This window comes from Myotis lucifugus, unplaced genomic scaffold (assembly GCF_000147115.1).
Source record: "Myotis lucifugus unplaced genomic scaffold, Myoluc2.0 scaffold_60, whole genome shotgun sequence".
NCBI classification, from domain to species: Eukaryota; Metazoa; Chordata; class Mammalia; order Chiroptera; family Vespertilionidae; genus Myotis; species Myotis lucifugus.
The window spans coordinates 4,888,197-4,909,109 of NW_005871108.1; the positions used below are offsets into that span (position 1 = coordinate 4,888,197).

The following is a 20,913-nucleotide window of genomic DNA, read 5'->3' on the forward strand; positions in this document are numbered from 1 at the left end:
AATTCTGCCAAATTGCAACCAGCATGGTTGTATGGGACAAATACTGGGGAAGGAAGGAAGTTTCAGGTCCGAAGAAGCATAACACCAAAAATCTAATATAGTGGTTCTCTAACAGATGTCTATGGGTATGTTTTTAGGGTCTGGGAGATTGCAATGATAAGTTTTTAATTTAGTGCTTTCATTTCAATCATAATTTTTTTTAAGCATATTCTGGATCATTTGAATGTACATCTTATGACCAAGTGGCCACACTTCAGTGATCATTACCTGTGTCTCCTGTGTTGGTGTCAATTAACATTAACTGTTGACAACTAATGGGAGAAAAACACAGGTAAACTTAAGTAAAAGTGAAAGTCAAAAATTACCAAGGGAAACATATCCTAATAAATGAAGGTTTCACAGCAGTTCAAATAAAGTGGTAAGAGAATGAAGTCACACAGCATGTAGCAGTAGGTATGCTATAAAGATCTGCATTATAATAATTAGTGAGTGCGGGGCAATTTGATTTTGGCAAAGTGACATTAGCTATCACATTAAATTCATTATGTCAATCTGAACTTTTGAGTTTTATAATTACTTTGATTTCAATTTGTTTATTTGTTTAGGTTTTATAGTCATATAAGACCCATTAGTATAAAAAGTATAACCTAATTTTTACTTGAATACAGATGTATTTAAGTAACACAAAAAAATTATTTAACACTAGGAGTACGGAAGAATTTTTCTTTTAAAAGGGTTCTGTACATTAATTAAGGTTCCAGAATCCAATCAGCTGAGACTCTCTCCCACCTGGTTACCCACCTGTCGGAGGACATACCTTTTTAACACCCAAAATATCTTCAATGAGGGTTGCTGTTTGTAAGAATGTCTTCTTACTCGTCATCAGTGTAAACAGGAAGATCACAAAGTCATTCTTTTCTGCCAAACGCTTTGTAACTCCTTCCGTCTATCACAGGGAGGAGAGAAAAGGCAGAATAAGTTATAAATATGAAAAAATATATATAAAGAGCAAGATATCCCTTCCAGACACTGGAAACACAATCCCACATTACATCTGAAATTCTTGGCTTAGGTCTTAAATCCCTAAAACAATATACAAAACACTGTGTGCAAATGCATTTTTTCTGGGAAGGGGTGTTTTCATGATAATCTTATAGGTTTGTGACCTAGCATCTGCTTGGTATCTAAATCAGAAGCTATAACTAGCATACAGTAGTCCAAGTTTTATTTAACCAGCAGTACTTTTAAAATTTTGAATGTAAATATTTTTCAGGCAAAGACGTGCCTATTCCAGGATGGTCCCAATTTGTACAAATCCCCACTCCAAAAACCAGCAACTTCAAACATTTCTTGTTTTCTGCCCAGTCCCTGAAGTACTTGTATTTTCAACTCTAAAAGCCAATCAATGATGGAGTTAATAACATCATACAGTCGTTTTTTTAATAAGGACAATTTCTTAGTGGCCTCAGCTCCAAGAATAATTGTATGTTTCCTGAAAATTAGTTTATTTTTACTTATAGCTCTGCCTGTGCCTATTTGTGCCACTAGCTTCATGTGGCTATTAAGCACTTGAAATGTGGCTAGTCTGAACTGAGGTGTGCTGAGTGTAAAAAACACCAGATTTCGAAAGGTCAGTGCAAAAAAAAATCTTGCTATTTAATTTTAAGCGTATTAAAATGAACTTCACTTATTCCTATTTTTTTCTTATTAAAAAAAATTGCTACAAGGAAATTTAAAGTAACCTAAGTGGCTTACATTGTATTTCTAGTGCACAGCACTATTACAGATGCTGAGCTGTGTAAATGTTAAAACATATCTCCCTATTTGTGTTGGCTGCTAAGAAGTTTAAACCCAAATTTGCGCACCATCCATAATACAGATGATTTTATGCTCTACATTTTTATATTAGCCCATTTCTTAGATGTATGTTATACCCTTAACTTATTTATCCTTTCATTCTTCTAAATTCATACTTCTAAATTTATGATTTTGCCATAACCGGTTTGGCTCAGTGGATAGAGCGTCGGCCTGTGGACTGAAAGGTTCCAGGTTCGATTCCGGTCAAGGGCATGTACCTTGGTTGCGGGCACATCCTCAGTGCGGGGTGTGCAGGAGGCAGCTGATCGATGTTTCTCTCTCATCGATGTTTCTAACTCTCTATCTCTCTCCATTCCTCTCTGTAAAAATCAATAAAATGTATTTTTAAAAAAAGAATTAAATTTATGATTTTGATAGATTTTACATACTCCTGTAAGATGCCTGAAGTCTTTTTTGAATGAGGCAAGAAATAAAATTAAATTTTCCTTTGCATTTTCATAGCATGCAGGTTTCACATCTCCAACAGCACTTGTTTCATCCTGCTATGTATTATGATTCACTGTTTACAGTTTACCAAAGAAGTTCCTAAAGACAGGTACTGTGTCTTATAAAAACTACATTTGTATACTGCTTTACAAAGTACGTTCACATCTATCATCTCATTTAGTCTTCACAACAACCCTATGATGTTAGTATGATTACTAACTGCACTCTACCGATAAGAAACTAAAGCTCAGGAGGTGAACTAATAAGCACTAAGCCAAAGACCAGAACTCAAAATCAAGTTCTAGTACTAAGTGCTATGCTCTTTCCTTTCTACTAAACTGCTTTCTTTATTCACCATTCTTTTTCACTCACTGCTCGATGTAGTAGTGTCCTGCTAAATCGTGGGTGAGGCTTCTGGTTCTTACTTTGTCTTCTAACAAGGAAAATGAAGGAATGGGCATTAGGAGGTTAAAATGTATCTTAGAGGTCACAGACACTCTTCCAATGCTTGTCACCCTTTGACAATTGTTCAGTCTCTGCTTGGATACCTCTAGGGTTAAAGGAGTTCAGTACCTGCTGAAGTAACCATGGCTCTTAACAATTACAGTTGACCATTAAACAACACAGGAGTTATGTACAGTCAAAAACCTGTAATTACAGTCAGCCTTCTACATCCACAAATTCCCAACAGCAGGTTGAAAATATAGTTGAGTCTTGAACAACACGGGTTTGAACTGCATGGGTCATATGAAACTGAATCTGTGCAGCCCATGTTAAGGTCAACAATACTATGAAACTCTGCCTCCCCATAATTTCCACCTGTTGGTTCTGGTTCTCAGACACACATAAAATAAGGCCAATTCCTTTAATATCCGAAGATAGCTCTCAGGCCCACCACCTCCCTTGAATCGTCCTTTCTCAAGGACTGCAGATATGGTGGGGAGATAAATGCAGCACCAAAGACAGGGTACTTACACACACACAGGTATTATACAGGATGCTCAAACAGTCCTTGGACATTTCATCACTTACTGAAAGCAAAAGGGAAGTAATTGGCTATTTTTCTCATTGAAAAGACAGTAAAACTGTATTAAATTTTTTGAAAATAAAAACAATTTCTCATAATCTCCTCCAAGATGATTATTTTCCTATAAGCATATCTCCCTTCAATTTTTATTTACCAAAGATTTTCATGGTGCCCATCAGAACCCACAAATCAATTTGTAGACTGCTTTTGGTTTGATACAGTAGCCGTTTTCATTATGCTCCACAGTCTTCATAATTTCAGTCTATGTTGATATCGTTATTTAAAATAAGCCATATTCACTTTGTAGCTTGCTTAGAATATATCCAAGCTTTTAGTTTTAGTTTGTTTTTGTGGCTATTTAAATAGACAAAAAATAAACAATTTAAACCTTTTGATGCTTGTGTTGAATTGGGTCCTCAAGAAACATTTCCAAAACCTGAACTACTAGAATCCAAAGTATAAGAATATCGATGTCTCTTATTATAAATTTGGTTATTTATATTAGGGAAATGGCTTTTAATGCCTGGCTTATCAAGCCTAATAAAGAACTAGCTACTTACTTCTCTGTCAGTAGGAACAGAAAATAGCATAAAAAGGAAAACTAAAACTAGGAGGTAATAAAACTGAATATGAACCATGGACAAAGTGTTTTGTTTGGCATAGTTTTATTTTCAAAAACTATTTCCACTTAATCTTATGCTGCTACAATACCTCTAAAAATGCTGGGTCTCCTTCTGAGATCCCAATGGGCAGTCCTGCCAAGGTAGCTGGACCAGATGGGTTATCTGATATAATCCTGAGATAATGCAAGTGTCCTGTATCCCTTATCACTACCTTTCAACCTACTGAGGCTTTTTGGTTTTTTTATTTTATGACTTTAAAGCAGGTTGGAATACCCAGACCAGTATATAGAGAACAGAAGAACCAATTTAGATAGAAAAAAAATCTGAATATGGATATTCAAAGATGAATATGAATCCTCTTAACCATCACTATACCTACAAATGAGGTCTTATATAGTATGTCATGTTGATATTATGGAGGAAACACTTTTTTATTAAAAAAATAAAGTGACGTTTATAGAAGAGCATTCATCAAATATTAAGTGATCTCTGGCTTTTAATGCCAAGCAAAGTACACTTATTCTTTTTATAAATTAAATATTGAATACCCCCAAAATATTTGTAATATGCATAAATTATGAGGAAGAATAAGGCTAATACCCATATACCCACTACCGAACTTAAGAAATAATGCACCACCAAAAACATTTTTACTTTTTACTATATGCACTCTGGCAATGACTGAACTTTTTACACAGAGCATATATCACCTTTATAACAACAAAAAATAGTTTAAGACATAACACACACAGTGATCTTACTAGGTTAGGTTATTGCTTACTCTCTCACTTAACTGTATATGAGAAGTAAGAATTACCAAATAGAACATAAAAACTGGACCCAAGGATTATTAGATATAATTCTTTTAGCCCAGTGGTTTTCACACTTTTTCTTTTAAAGCACCAGCCTGTATTTCTACCTAATATAAAATGAATAAATACAGCTGCTTAGTTAGGATTGGAGAGAGTACCATGCAGTTGAATCTAAGGCATGTCCTCACCATTAGAGTTAGAAAGAGAAGAAGAGAAACTCCTGGAAACCACCATCATATCAGCAGGTTGGAAAAAGGGGAAGTGGCTGACAAACATACTTACTTTTCAGTTTCTGTCCCCGGAGAGAGACTGTAGGCCTCATAAGAATTTCTACAAGGAGCTATAAAAAATATATTTTTAGATAAAATCTTCAAAATTAATTCAAAGCACAACTTATAAAACAATCTTTGCTATGCTAACTCATGGCCCAAATATCTATAACAGTATTCCAAGAGCCTCTTATTCCCAATATAGGCAGATGGCAGTGAGGTTCAGGGAAATGAGCTCTATACCAAGAGTCTGAAATGAAAGCTTGGGTTTTAGTCCCAGCTTAACCACCTATTCCCCATGTAAACTTGGGCAGGTCAATGCCCCAACATAGCCTCTGTTTTCTCATTTAAAAAAACAGGCATATTAGATTAGGTAATCTATGAGATCCAATGTGGCTTTAATTTTTAAAAAGCTACAGAATATCACCACGATTCTTCTTTTGCTTAAAGAATTATTTGTTTTCTCTTATAAACATAAAAATAATCTCAAGGATATACCATAAACTGTTGATACTTATTTCTACAGGGGGTAGGAATGATATGCATTCATTTTTCATTTTATATACTTTAAATACAACATATAATTTTGTTTAAACTATTTACAATAGGTATGCATTAAAAAACCCATTCTGTTGAGACAAAGAAGGAAATTTACAACTATAAAAGGGTCAATCCAGCAGGAGGATATAACAATTATAAACAAAGAGGCACTTAATAACAGAGCCTCAAAATAAATGAAGCAAATGCTGACAGAATTGAAGGAAACAAACAATTCAAAAATAATTGTTGAACACTTCAATACCCCACTTTCAATAATAGACAACTGGGCAACAGCAAAGAAATAGAAGACTTAAACACAATAAACCAATAACAGGGGGTTTGGCAAGAATAAAGCACCCTACTAAAGGTCAGTGAATGGGCAAATGACCCAAGCAAAAGCCCATATTTATGAACAAACTGAGATTCCTGGAGAACACACAAAAATACAACCCATAAAATCAAGAATCATTGATCCAAAGATGTCCTAAGGTGAGACAGACACCTGCTATAGAAAGACACATTTTCACTAAAAATAGACATGAGGCTAGAGACCCACATTATTCTTTTTCCTCTCATAAACACATTGGTGTCTATTAAGTAAATTCCTTGATGAATGATACAGAAGTGAAGGGGGGTCCCTTGAACTGACTAGTAAGTAAACAGTATAGAGCCAATGGAACTCCCAAGGAGTAGAAATTAAAGAGCAGAAATTAAAGAATAAAGTTTATGGTAAATGATGTATATACAAATGTTTAACGTTCAAGCTTTACTTTTGTAGAAAATGGCATCTCTAAGGGAAGAAAACTTTTTTGGGGGAAGGGGGTGGAAGGAGACATATGTAAGACTTTCAACAATAAAGAACTTAAATTAAAAAGATAAATGAGCCGAACCGGTTTGGCTCAGTGGATAGAGCGTCGGCCTGCGGACTCAAGGGTCCCAGGTTCGATTCCAGTCAAGGGCATGTACCTTGGTTGCGGGCACATCCCCAGTAGGGAGTGTGCAGGAGGCAGCTGATCGATGTTTCTCTCTCATCGATGTTTCTAACTCTCTATCCCTCTCCCTTCCTCTCTGTAAAAAATCAATTATATTTTTTTAAAAAAAGATAAATGAAATAAAATCAAAATAATATAAGAAAACTTAAAAAAAAGAAGTATAATATGATACAGCAAAGAGTAGAAATATTAAGGATACAGCCCCAGTTTTTACCAAGTATCATTCCTATACAATCAACACCCAGACCAAGACACAGAATAACCACATGAAAGCCGCCCTCATGCTCCATCCAAGTGATGGACCTAAGGGACAGATATCTAGGGGGGAAAGTAGGATCCCAGTCCCTCACTCATTACAGCAAAATAAATTTAGAATGGTGCAAAAATTTAAACATATGTGATAAAAACTTTAAAATATTAGAAGGAAACAGAAAAGCAAGAAACAAAATTCTGAAGCCATAACTAAAAAGTAAACCTTTCTACTTTGTTGTTGTTAATCCTCACCTGAGGGTACTTTTTCCACTGATTTTTATTTTTATTTACTTATTTTCGTTGTTAATCCTCACCCAAGGATATTTTTCCATTGATTTTTAGGGAGAGTGACAGAGAGGGAAAGACAGAGAGAAACATCGATATGAGAGAAAGACAGATTGGTTGCCTCCTGCACAAGCCCTGATCAGGGCACGGGTTGGGGAGGAGCCTGCAACCAAGGTATGTATGTGCCCTTGACCTAGAATCAAACCTGGGACCCTTTGGTCCACAGGCCAACGCTCTATCTACTCAGCCAAACTGGCTAGGGCTCCACTGATTTTTAGAGAGTGGAAGGGAGGGGGTGCGGGGGGAGAGGGAGAGAGAGAAACATCAATATGAGAGACACACTGAGTGGTTACCTCCCACATGTGCCCCGACTAGGGGCCAGGGATGAAACTGCAACCCAGGTATGTGCCCTTGACCTGGAATTGAACTTGAGACCTTTCGGTGCACAGGCCAACACTCTAACCACCGAGCCACGCCTGCCAGGGCAAACTTTCTCCATTTTAAAGTACCACAAACAAAGTCAAAATTCAATTCTCTAACTAGGAAAAAGAATACAACACATAAGACAATGGACCTTAAGAAATTAGGAGTAGCTACAAATTGATACAATCTGAATGTGTGTGACCACCCAAAATTCATGTTAAATCCAATATGTGATGGCATTAGGAGGTAGGGCCTCTGGGGATGATTAGGTCATGAGGCCAGAGACCTCATGAATGAGATTATACACTTATAAAAGAGGCTTCAGAGAGATCCCTAGCCCCTTCCCATATGAGGAAATAGAAAAAAGCTGGGAATCTGTAACCTGAAAGAGGGCCTTCACCAGACACCAAATCTGCCCTTGCCATGATCTTGTACTGTCCTGCCTCCGGAAGTGTGAAAAATAAATTTTGTTGTTTATAACCTACACAGTTTGTAACATTATAGTAACCTGAAAGAACTGAGATAGAAAATCAATAAGAGAAAAGCCTAATAACCAAATAGAAAGGATGCAAAAGCCACTAACAGACAATTGGCAGAAACAATAAAAGGCACAGATGCTTTGATCTCAAAGGTATATATTCACATGTACACAGAGTAGGTACAAAAACCTTTACTTCAATCTTGTTTGTAATAGCAAAGGTATGAGAAAACTATAAATGCCCATCAACTTAGGCCTGGGTAAATAAATTATGGTACAATTATATCAGGGAATACTACAGAGCTGTTTAAAATAATGAGGCAGATTTACATGTACTCAAATGAAACTATCCCCTAGCTAGAGAATGACATGGAAAAAGCAAGATACAAAGCAATACACCTGTATATATCACATGTCACCTCTATATTTGGAGAAAATAAACCTAAGGTGGGGAAGTGGGGTTATTTACACACACACACAAAACATCTCTGGAAGGACATAGAAGAAACTGGTAATCAGAGCTACCTCTGAAGAGAGGATACTGGGAAAGTGAGGAAGTACAAGACATACCTCTTTAACTTCGTGCTTTCCAAAAAAAAAAAAAAAAAAAGGTGGCTACATTATCAATTCAAATAAATACATTCTTCTAAAGTAAAAGCTATGCTGCTTCAAAACAGGTGAGTGCTAATGAGCTTTTAAAGATTAAAATTCTCAAATGTTTGCTATATATTCTGAAATGTTTCCTGACTCCCATTTTAAGAGTTAACTTCTCAAACCTTTAAGCAGTAGTAATAGTAGTAGAAATAATAAACAACTACTTACATCAACACCTCCAAACAAGTCAAAAATATATGTATTTGGATAAGTGGTTTCTTGGGTAAGTTTCCTCTCTTCAGTAACAAATGCCATAGCCTCCATGGAGAGAAGAGGAGAAATTTCCTAGTTTAAAAACAGTATGAAGAGAGACATTCAGTTTTTATATCTAACACAACCAGACACCAAAGCAGCAGTCTGCATTTTAATCCCAACTTAAATCCCCATGAGATAGCCCCAATAAACCACACTTCCTCATATTCAGACTCCCTATAGCAGTGATGGCGAACCTTTTGAGCTCGGCGTGTCAGCATTTTGAAAAACCCTAACTTAACTCTGGTGTCGTGTCACATATAGAAATTTTTTGATATTTGCAACCATAGTAACACAAAGATCTATATTTTTGATATTTATTTTATATATTTAAATGCCATTTAACAAAGACAAATCAACCAAAAAAATGAGTTCACGTGTCACCTCTGACACGCGTGTCATAGGTTCGCCATCACTGCCCTATAGAATCCTCTCCCACACTGAATCTGGGCAGGTGTGACTCACTTCAACAAACAGAATGTGGCAGAAGTGACACTATGCAATCCTGGCCTAATTCTTAAGAAAGACTGGCAAAGCTGGCTTTTGCTATCTTGGAACCCAATCACCATGTTGTGAGAAGTCTAACATAGACACCTAGAGAAGCCATGAGGAGAACTGAGGCTAAGGACTGATAGCCTTAGCTGATCTCCAGCTGACAGCACCAACCTTGGACCTTCCAGATAATTCAATACCCAGCCAACACCACAAGAAGCAAAAAAACCACTCAATCAAACCATTATACAATAGTAATAGTAGTAGAAATAATAAACAACTACTTACATCAACACCTCCAAACAAGTCAAAAATATATGTATTTGGATAAGTGGTTTCTTGGGTAAGTTTCCTTACCCAAAAAAAATTGTTATAGATATACAGTGATTATTATCTCAAGTTTTGGGGTGGCTGGTTCTGCAGCAATAGGTATCCAAAACATTGCTCAAGTGTCTCCTCTTCCAGGAAGTCTTCTCTGATTCCCTTCAGCAGAAGCATTCTTTTTTTTTTTTTTTAATTAAATCTTTATTGTTCAGATTATTACATTAGTTACTCTTTTTTCCCACCATAACTCCCCTCCACCCAGTTCCCACCCCACCCTCCGCCCTCACTCCCCACCCACTGTCCTCATCCATAGGTGCACGATTATTGTCTAATCTCTTCACTCACCCCCACACCCCTTTCCCCCGCCCCAAGAATAGTCAGTCCATTCCCATTCTATGTCCCTGATTCTATTACAATCACCAGTTCATACTGTTCATCAGATTATTTATTCACTTGATTTTTAGATTCACTTGTTCATAGATGTGTATTTGTTGTTCATAATTTGTATCTTTACCTTTACCTTTTTCTTCTTCTTCCTCTTCTTAAAGGATACCTTTCAGCATTTCATATAATACTGGTTTGGTGGTGATGAACTCCTTTAGCTTTTCCTTATCTGTGAAGCTCTTTATCTGGCCTTCACTTCTGAATGATAGCTTTGCTGGATAAAGTAGTCTTGGTTGTAGGTTCTTGGTATTCATCACTTTGAATATTTCTTGCCACTCCCTTCTGGCCTGCAAAGTTTCTGATGAGAAATCAGCTGACAGTCATATGGGTACTCCCTTGTAGGTATCGGATTTTCTTTCTCTTGCTGCTTTTAGGATTCTCTCTTTGTCTTTTGCTCTTGGCATTTTAATTATGATGTGTCTTGGTGTGGTCCTCTTTGGGTTCCTTTTGTTTGGGGTTCTCTGCGCTTCCTGGACTTGGAAGTCTATTCCTTTCACCAGGTAGGGGAAGTTTTCTGTCATTATTTCTTCAAATAGGTTTTCAATATCTTGCTCTCTCTCATCTTCTGGCACCCCTATAATTCGGATGTTGGTATGCTTGAAGCTGTCCCAGAGGCTCCTTACACTATCTTCGTATTTTTGGATTCTTTTTTCATTTTGCTTTTCCGGTTGGGTGTTTTTTGCTTCTTCGTATTTCAAATCTTTGACTTGATTCTTGCGATCCTCTGGTCTGCTGTTGGGAGTCTGTATAATGATTCTTGCAATCCTCTGGTCTGCTGTTGGGAATCTGTATAATGTTCTTTATTTCAGTCAGTGTATGCTTAATTTCTTGAGGATCTCACTACATTTATTGGCGGTCTCACCAGTCTTCTTGAAGATCTCACTACATTTATCGGCAGTCTCACCAGTCTTTTCGAGGGCCTTACTCAATTTATCGGCGGCTTCTAGACAGTTCTTTAAAGACCTTAAAAGTGTGATTTTGAACTCTATATCCAACATTTTGCTTTCCTCCAATTCTGTCGTTTGTGTCCTGTTTCTTTGTCTCGGCATTTTTTATGCTTCGCTGTGTCGATAGAGTGCCTTTCTGTACTAAGTGTCCCAATTACCTGAGGTAGACACTCTTGGTGCACCCCCTTGTGGGCTTTGTGCACAGTCTTGTTGTAGTTAAGCCTTGATTGTTGTAGTTATCACTGTGAGGAATTGACCTCCAGGCCAATTGGCTGTGAGAATCAGCTGTGTCTGCAGTGGGAGAACTTCTGTGCTGGAGACACCCCTCTGGGGCTAGACTTGCTTCGATTGGGCTTTGGTGCTCACTGAGTCTGCCCCCTGAGTGTGTCCTTTATGGTTCCACGGAGCTGCAAACTGGATGGTCCCACTCTGACCTCTGGGCTTCCTGGCTCCTGGATCTCTAGGGAGGTGCTAATCTAGCCTTTGCCTGAGGCTATCCAGCAAAAGTCTCCCTGCAGGGCTTGGGCGGGGCGGGTTCCACGGGATCAACAGGTCGGGGCTAGCAGTTATGGCTGCTCTCAGACTTGCCCTCAGAGGCTCTGCTTCTCAGTGTCCCAGTAATCGCTGCAAGCCCCACGGAGAGAAAGCTGCCCTAGGGTTCTGAGCGATGCCAGACAGTCCCGCTTCTCCCGTATGAGTCTGGTCCCTAGAGACTCGCCCGGAACTGGAGCTCAGAGCCTGAGACTCCCTCCCAGCAGAAGCATTCTGATGCACCTCTGAACCCCCAAAGAAATCTGTAATTCATTGTGGCATTTAGCACTTTTACTTTGTACCTCTTTACAAACGTATGTTACTTCTTCCCTAGACTAAATATTCCTTGAAGATAAGACAAACAGATTCCTCTTTGTATTCTCCCTAGGTCTCATGACATTGCAGGTATTCAATAAAGTCAATACAGTGTAGAGGTTCTCAAATTTGGAGGGGCCAAAGAATCCTTTGTTCATATGGAACAGAGCTAATAGAAAAAAATGATAACTTACAGAAAAGTTGATACAATAAAAGTTGTAATAGTAGTAGTAATAGCTAATTTATTTAATGCTTGGGTCTAAGTACTTCATGTATTACCTCTTTTAATCCTCAAAACCCTGTAAAAGATAATAGTAACTTATCCCAAAATTTTACAGATAAGGAAGCTGAGGCATGAAGAAGTTGTCAATGTCACACAGTGGTAGAGACAGGATTTAAGTGTAGGAAATCTGGCTCCAGAGTCTGTGCTTGTAAAGCAGAACTATTTTGGATGAAATAGGGGAGAGAGTAGGAAGAATCCAGGACCCTACTCATTATGTTCTCCCCTCAGGAACCTGTGAGGGAAAATGGAACACAATAGGCAAGAGTAATCATTGTATGCTCAAACACTGGTGAGCATCAGAATCATCAGAAGGGCTTCTTAAAATTCAGACTACTGGGTCCCACCTGTAGAGTTGTAATGGGTCTGAGAGGGGCCTGAGAATGTGCATTTATAACAAGTTCCCAAGTGATGCTGATGCTGCTGGTCCATGCACCACACATCAAGAAAAAGCAGAACTCACTTTTACAGATCACCTGCTATATGCCAGGCACTGGGCTTTTACACTTTAGTTCATTTAATCCTTAAAATAATTCAATGAAATAAGTATAGTTTCACTCATTTTAGAGGCAAAAAACTCAAATCACAAAGTTGCCTAGGGTCACATAATTAGTAAGTGACTGAACCACTTTTTCTGGATCTTATTTTTCTCATCCATAAAATCAGGAAGTACTTCCTACTGGCAACCTGGTACAGTGGAAGCTGGTCTTTGTATAAGACAAATCTGGGCTCATCATATAGTAGCCACAAGGTTTTGGGCAGGTTACTATTGAGTCTCGGTTTTTTCAACTGAAAAAGAGAATATAAAAAACAGCTGGATTTTGTCTGCCCAGCAGCTTTCTCTCTTCTTCAGGTAACAACTGCATTTCCTTAGAGGAAATGCCCTTCCCCACTTTCTACATAGTTCTGCTAAGGTTGTCAACAAGCAACTCAGTCTCAGCCCCTAGCCAATAGTCTCTCATTCACCTCACCTGAGTGGCTAACCCACCTTATAGAAATGTCACCCAAGACCTATGATTACATGGAGGAACCTGAGGTCACACACAGATGTCAATATAATAAATGGACAGCCTCCATGGACACAAACAATGGGGTGGTGAGGCCCTGAGGCGGGGGGTGGGGGTGAGCTGGAGGGGGTCAATGGGGGGAAAAAGGGGACATATGTAATACTTTCAAAAATAAAGAATTATAAAAAAAGAAATGGACAGCCTAACTGTTCAGTTCCTGAATTCACATCTGTGCCTTGTCAATTATGTAATACAATAAAGGATTTTTTTTTTTTTTGCTAGTCTGAGTTACTGTCACCTCCAATCAAAATATTCTAGACCAGTGGTTCTCAACCTTCTGGCCCTTTAAATACAGTTCCTCATGTTGTGACCCAACCATAAAATTATTTTCGTTGCTACTTCATAACTGTAATGTTGCTACTGTTATGAATCGTAATGTAAATATCTGATATGCAGGATGGTCTTAGGCGACCCCTGTGAAAGGGTTGTTTGACGCCAAAGGGGTCTCGACCCACAGGTTGAGAACCGCTGTTCTAGACTAATACAAAGAAAAAGCCACCCATCTCACAGAGTTACCCTAAGAATTAAATATGCCTGGTACACAGTAAATTTCAAATAAGTATCTGCTGGATGAATAAAGAAATGATGATCACACAACAAGCACTCACTATTAATTTCCCTCATTCTACTTCTTTTTCCTCCTCCTTCATATTTCAAATTTTGCAGGAATCAAATGAAATAATATATAACTCTTTACAAAGTGTTTTTAAACAAGTGTAAAAGACTATAATTATTTCTACCCTAGTCAGACTATGAGAAGATCAAAAATACAAAACATTTCTTTTATTCCCCCTCAAATCAATGCACGACTTTTATTGCATCTTTAAAATGTCTTACGTAAGTGTAAGGAACCATCTAGCATTTTGTTTCTGTAGCTGAAAAACGTAGATCTTATTCATCAGCCTGGTGAACTGTTCCTTTTTCAGAAACATAGATACCATCCAAATTTTTCCTGATATCCTTGTTTTTTAACTGTTTAGGCTTGCTGAATCAAAGCAGCTGAATTTGATACAAATTCAAGGCCGTTTCCTTCAAGAATTAACTCATCTTTGTGGGCTTGAGATACTGAACAAGCAACACCTGACCTCATCCGAATCCTGTGGATGTATTTCTTGCCCAAGAAATTTCTGATTTCAACAAGAGAACCATTCTCCTGAATAACGACATTGATGGGGAAGTGAGCGCACACACAGCCTTCACCGTGTAATGGAAGCACAGTGTAACACCCGTGATCATGTCCTGTACATAACTACAGATGGTACAAATGGTAACCAGTTCCTTTCAATTTCCCCACCACTTATCAACCTGTAGCCTCTCCTTTTTCTTTCCAAGGAGATTTGAGTTCTACATCAATGTGATTGAAGTCCCTTAGCAGGGTGCCTCTGGGGTCCTTCACAATAACTGTGTGTCCCTTCAGAGCAATGTCCACATTTTCTGAAATGTTGACTGTGATTGCTCAGAATGGTCTTCATTCTCACAGTGGATTCAGCTCAAAATACCTCTTCTTAAAGGTAAAGATTAAGCTTATTCTGGAGCCTATTATATTTTAGAATGACTTATCCTATATAATAAAGAGCTAATATGCTAATAGTCATGACACCCTCACACCGTAACGACCGATCAGCAGGAGGCTGCGCGCATAGCAGGTGTGTGCGGTTGGGCAGGGACTTGACTCTGGAGGACTTGACTGAAGGCGCGGGTGGGTTTCTGGGTCCCGCTGGGCCGGTGGGTGGGTTTCTGGGTCCTGCCTCCCGTGGCAGCAGCAGTGGTCGCGGGACTCTTTCTGGGTCCCACCTCCCGGGGCGGCGGTGGGGGCAGCAGTGGTGGGACCCTTTCTGGGTGGGAGGGCGGGGCTGCATGTGCGGGAAGGTGTGCGCAGAGAGGGATCCCGGGACTCGCATGATTTCGTGTGCCTGGTCACTAGTGTGATATAATAATCAAAACTTCACCTCTGGCCGAAACCGGTTTGGCTCAGTGGATAGAGCCTCGGCCTGTGGACTGAAAGGTCCCAGGTTCGATTCCGGTCACGGGCATGTACCTGGGTTGCGGGCACATCCCCAGTAGGAGATGTGCAGAAGGCAGCTGATCGATGTTTCTCTCTCATCGATGTTTCTAACTCTCTATCTCTTTCCCTTCCTCTCTGTAAAAAATCAATAAAAAATATATTTAAAAAAAGAAAAAACAAAAAAAACTTCACCTCTGAAGAACAGTGGGTTTTAACTGCAGCTAAAGCTGGTGCTCTAAATTCAAATTTGGACCCACCCTTCTCATCCCTCCAATTTAAAGTTTAGATATAGTAACCCCAGACCGACTAAATCAGAAATTCAGAGAATGGGGCCCAGCACTATGTTTTAACAAGCCTTCCAGGCGATTCTCACACACACTTAAGTTCGACAATGGTCTTACTATAGCTCTCTGCATTCTTTCCATCTCTCTCCCAAACACCAAGCCCAGTCCCTTCAATCTTCTTATGTTAGTCACTAGAGGCCCAGTGCACGAATTTGTGCACCAGTGGGGTCCCTCGCCTGGCCTGCGGGATCGGGCCAAAACCGGCTCTCTGACATCCCCCGAGGGGTTCCGGATTGCAAGAGGGCGCAGGCCAGGCTGAGGGACCCCACTGGTGCAAGATCAGGGCCAGGGAGAGAGATGGGAGGTTGGCCAGCCGGGGAGGGAGAGGCCCGGTGCACAAAATTTGTGCACTTGGGAGAGGGGAGGGGGGTTCCTTCAGCCTGGATTGCGAGAGGGCGCAGGCCAGGCCGAGAGACCCCACTGGTGCATGATCGGGGCCAGAGAGGGACATGGGAGGTTGGCCAGCCAGGGAGGTACCGCGGGAGGGCTCCAGGGTGTGTCTGGCCCATCTTGCTCAGTCCCGATCGGCTGGACCCCAGCAGCAAGCTAACCCACTGGTCGGAGCATCTGTCCCCTGGTGATCAGTGCACATCATAGCGACTGGTCGACCGGTCAACTGTCTGCCTTCTGATGGTGAGTGCATGTCATAGCGAGCGGTTGAGTGGCCTTAGCATATCATTAGCATATTACACTTTGATTGGTTGAATGGACGACCGGACACTTAGCATATTAGGCTTTTTTTATATAGGATAGGATAATTGTCAATAACCACAAGGCCACTTCCATGAAATGTGGGATCTTTTTCTTTTTTGAAAGGATAATAGTTTAATTAAGATTTAAGATTCACATTATGATAAATGATAACTTTAATACACCCTTTAAATTTACCAACATCTTTTAAACCCTATTCAAAAAGAATGCCATCTCAATCCCAGGGCACAGTGTTGACCTCCCAAATTAAGCAAGCACTGACAAAGTCCAGAAGGACATCCACAGGGAACTTCTGGTGTTGGGGGTTTTATTTTCTTCTTTGCACTTTTTCTGAACTTCCCAAATTTTCTATAGCTTACGTAATAAAAACAGACACTTTTTAAAAGTAGACTGAGAGATTTTTTTTTAAAAGCAGACATCTTGTGTCACTTGGAGGCCCTGAATGCAGCCCCTCCAAGGCCCAAAAGAATTACCTTGAGGATGTTTTGACACTCAACGAAGTCACTGTGAAGGTGGCTGGTTGCATAGAGCTTAAGGAGCAGCTGAGGAATTCCACTCCATTTGGATGGTTTGTCCCTCTCTGTCAAAAATGTCTCAGTGAACTGTGATTAAAAAAAAAAAAATACACATTTTACTGATGAGGAAAGAACTGCAGTTGACCTTGAACAACATGGGTTTGGACTGTGTGGGTCCACCTATATGTGAATTTTTTCAGTAAATACACAGTTGGCCCTCTGTATACCCAGGTTTTGCACCCCCAGATTCAACCAACCTGGGATTGAAAATAGTATCGTATTTGTGAATTTGTTCAGTAAATATACAGTCGGCCCTCTGTATACCCAGGTTTTGCATCCCCAGATTCAACTATCCTAGGATTGAAAATAATATCATATTTTCAAACTGTGGCTGGGAGTCCCACAAATGTGAAGGGGCAACTATATGCATTGTTCTCTGACATTTTATAAAAGGGACCTGAGTATCTGCTTGTTATCTGCAGGGATCCTGGAACCAATCCCTGTTAGATAGATACTAAAGGACAACTGTATTAGCATATAGGGCAAAGAAGAGCAACTGCCTCCCCAACCCCCCCCCCCCCGGACAAATAATTCAAAGACCTCTTTCTAGAAACCTTCAAAAGCTCCTCAGCAGCCTATAAGTTAAAAGTTAACTCTTGCCTTGTGATACAACACCCTTCATATTCTATCACCTACTTTCCTTTCTAGCCTCATCTCTTTCCCAATGCACACTCTAAAGTCCAAATACACACGTTCTTTCTCTTTGCCCCTCTGCACAGGTTCTTCCCCTAAAATGTCCTCTCCCTGTCTCTTTTACCTGGATGCTTCTTCTCCATCTTCAAAATGCAAACCAAACAGCCAGAAAATTTCTTTGACTGGCCTTTGCCTCTCTTTTCTAAAAGAGTAGGTGCCCTTCTGCTGGGCCCGTATCTAACATTTATCCTACTGTATCATAATTAATAGCTCATGTGTTCACCTCCTCCTATGACCTACAAACTCCTTTAGAGTAGGTACCAAGCTGTTGTTTGTCATGCATACCTTCTCTCAAAGAATGCCAGGTACTAGTTCAATGATAGGTACATTAATCAATTACGGCAATTTCCACTAACACTAGTGGGACAAACCACTATCAGGGGCCGGATGTGAATTATTTTCATGTGCACCTGTCCCTCAATCAGGTAAAAGCTCCTGGTAACTGTTATTACTAGTATAGGACATGCAAGTCTTCAATAATGTCTTAGTCTATCCTGATACATGTTGGTCCTAATACCTAGACAAGTACCATTATCCTTCCTGAGCATATTTTAATTGTAAAAATAAGATAATACTGGGATAATGGGAGGTAATGTTTGTGAGAGTAATGTATTAGGATAAAGATAAACCATAGGAAATTACCATTTCTGTAGGTAAAAAATGATCAAATATTAGGAATTTCATCATTCTAAAGCTCAAATCAATGCAAATCCAAAAACAATGGAAAAACACCTTTCCTTTCCTTGAAAGGAAAACAAAAAACATACACCATGATTTTATGGAACTTATCAAAAGTAGTGTTTACAAATTTACAGCTGTAAACATTTATATTTTTAAAAGAGGTGATCTCAAATCACTTATTCAAACTTCTACCAAAAGAAACTAGAAAAAAAGGACTGAACCAAACACAAACCAAGCACAAGGAAATAAAAAATATTATTGTAAATTAAATGATAGAGAACAGAAAAATAATAGAGAAAAATCAACAAAATCAAAAGCTGGTTCTTTGAAAAAGAGTGAAAACTTTACTTCCACTGACCAACTTACACGAACTCAAATTACTAAATTCAGGAATGAAAGAGCAAACATTACTAGCAACCTTACAAAAATAAAGTTTATAAATGAATACTAGGAACAACGGTATGCCAACAAATTAGAAAACTGCTGTGAAATAAACAAGTTCTTAGAAAGATGCAACCAAAAGAAACTGACTCAAGAAAAACACACACAGAACATGTGATGGCCCTACAAGAGATCAAGTTAGCAATTTAGTAAAAAAGAAAGAAAACTACCCTCAAAGAAAAGCTCAAATAGAGATGCTTCTATTAAATACAAAGGAACACTTCCCAACTCATTCTATGAGGCCAGTATTACTCTGATACCAAAAATCAGACAAAGAAGGACATCACACAAAAACTACAGACCAATATCTCTTATGAGAATAGACATAAAAATCCTCAGAAAAATACTAGTAAAGCAAACCCAGCAACATATAAAAAGAATTATACACCAAGACCAAGCAAGTATTCCAGGAATGGAAAGTTGGTTCAACGTGCAATCAATGTAATCAATCTGATAAAGGTCATTTACCAAAAATCCACAGCTGTCATCATAATTAATGGTGAAAGCCTGAATGCTTTCCCACTAAGATCAGGAAAAAGACAAGGATGCTAACACTCAACACATCTATTTAACATTGTACTAGAAATTCTAGTCAGAGCAATTAAACAAGAAAAAGAAATAAAAGCATCCAGATTGCAAAGGAAAAGTAAAACTATATTTTCAGATGACATGATCTTGTATATAAAATACAGGGTGGGGCAAAAGTAGGTGTAGAGTTGTTCATATGGAAAATACAGTAATTAAATAATAATACCAGAATATACTCTGTGCTACGTGTACTCACAGCTGTAAATCTACTTTCGTCCCATCCTGCATATTAAGGAACACACACAAATTATTAAAGCTAATAAGTTCAGCAAGATTGCAGGATACAAAATCAATATACAAAAACCAGATGAATTTCTATACACTTCCAATGAACAACCCAAAACCAAAATTAAGAAAATAATTCCATTTATAATATCATCAAAAAAACCCAAAATACTCAGGAGTAATTTTAACAAAAGGAATACAAGCTTGTACAATGAAATTAAAACAGCAGATATTTAAAAATACCTAAGTACAGTCAGAAACCAAGATGGTGGCATAGGTAAACACCGGGGGTTTGCTGCCTCGAACAACCACTTCAAAAATACAACTAAAAGACGGAACGGACATCATCCAGAACCACAGGAAGGCTGGCTGAGTGGAAATTCTACAACTAGAAGGAAAGAGAAAACCATACCGAGACTCAGAGGAGGCGCAGTGCGGAAGTAAAATACTGAGGTGCGGAGTGCATGCGTAGCGGGCTGGTGGCTGAGGGCGCGGTTGTCGTTTTCAATCGGGAGGGAATCTCAGGCTCTGAGCTCCAGTTCCGGGCGAGTCTCTAGGGACCCAGACTCATACGTGAGAAGCGGGACTGTCTGGCATCGGTCGGAACCCGAGGGCAGCTTTCTCTCCGAGGGGCTTGCAGCGATTACTGGGACACTGAGAAGCAGAGCCTCTGAGGGCAAGTCTGAGAGCAGCCATAACTGCTAGCCCGGACCTGTTGATCCCGTGGAACCCGCCCCGCCCAAGCCCTGCAGGGAGACTTTTGCTGGATAGCCTCAGGCAAAGGCTAGATTAGCAACTCCCTAGAGATCCAGGAGCCAGGAAGCCCAGAGGTCAGAGTGGGACCATCCAGTATGCAGCTCCATGGAACCATGAAAGACACACTTAGGGGGCAGACTCAGTGAGCACCAAAGCCCTATTGAAGCAAGTCTTGCCCCAGAGGGGTGTCTCCAGCACAGAAGTCCTCCCACTGCAGACACAGCTGATTCTCACAGCCAATTGGCCTGTAGTTCAATTCCTCCCAGTGATAACTACAACAATCAAGGCTTATCTACAACAAGACTGTGCACAAAGCCCACAAGGGGGTGCACCAAGAGTGTCTACCTCAGGTAATTGGGACACTTAGCACAGAAAGGCACTCTACCGACACAGCGAAGATTAAAAAATGCCGAGACAAAGAAACAGGACACAAATGACAGAAATGGAGGAAAGCAAAATGCTGGATATAGAGTCAAAACCACACTTTTAAGGTCTTTAAAGAACTGTTTAGAAGCTGCCGATAAATTTGAGTAAAGGCCCTTCGAAAAAGACTGGTGAGACCACCAATAAATGTAGTGAGATC

General features: G+C 39.5%; 1 protein-coding gene across 1 annotated transcript in view; it reads right to left on the reverse strand.

Annotated features, from left to right (window-relative positions):
- The window catches only part of TRPC4AP (transient receptor potential cation channel subfamily C member 4 associated protein), an 86,630-nt gene that overhangs the window by 46,087 nt on the left and 19,630 nt on the right, over positions 1-20,913 (reverse strand). The window contains exons 3-7 of the mRNA XM_014456568.2: positions 16,845-16,973; positions 8,828-8,944; positions 5,049-5,106; positions 3,280-3,335; positions 818-946 (exon numbers count right to left, since the gene is read on the reverse strand). Coding sequence (XP_014312054.2) covers positions 818-946; positions 3,280-3,335; positions 5,049-5,106; positions 8,828-8,944; positions 16,845-16,973 — 489 coding nt within the window. The remainder of the gene's footprint in view (positions 1-817; positions 947-3,279; positions 3,336-5,048; positions 5,107-8,827; positions 8,945-16,844; positions 16,974-20,913) is intronic.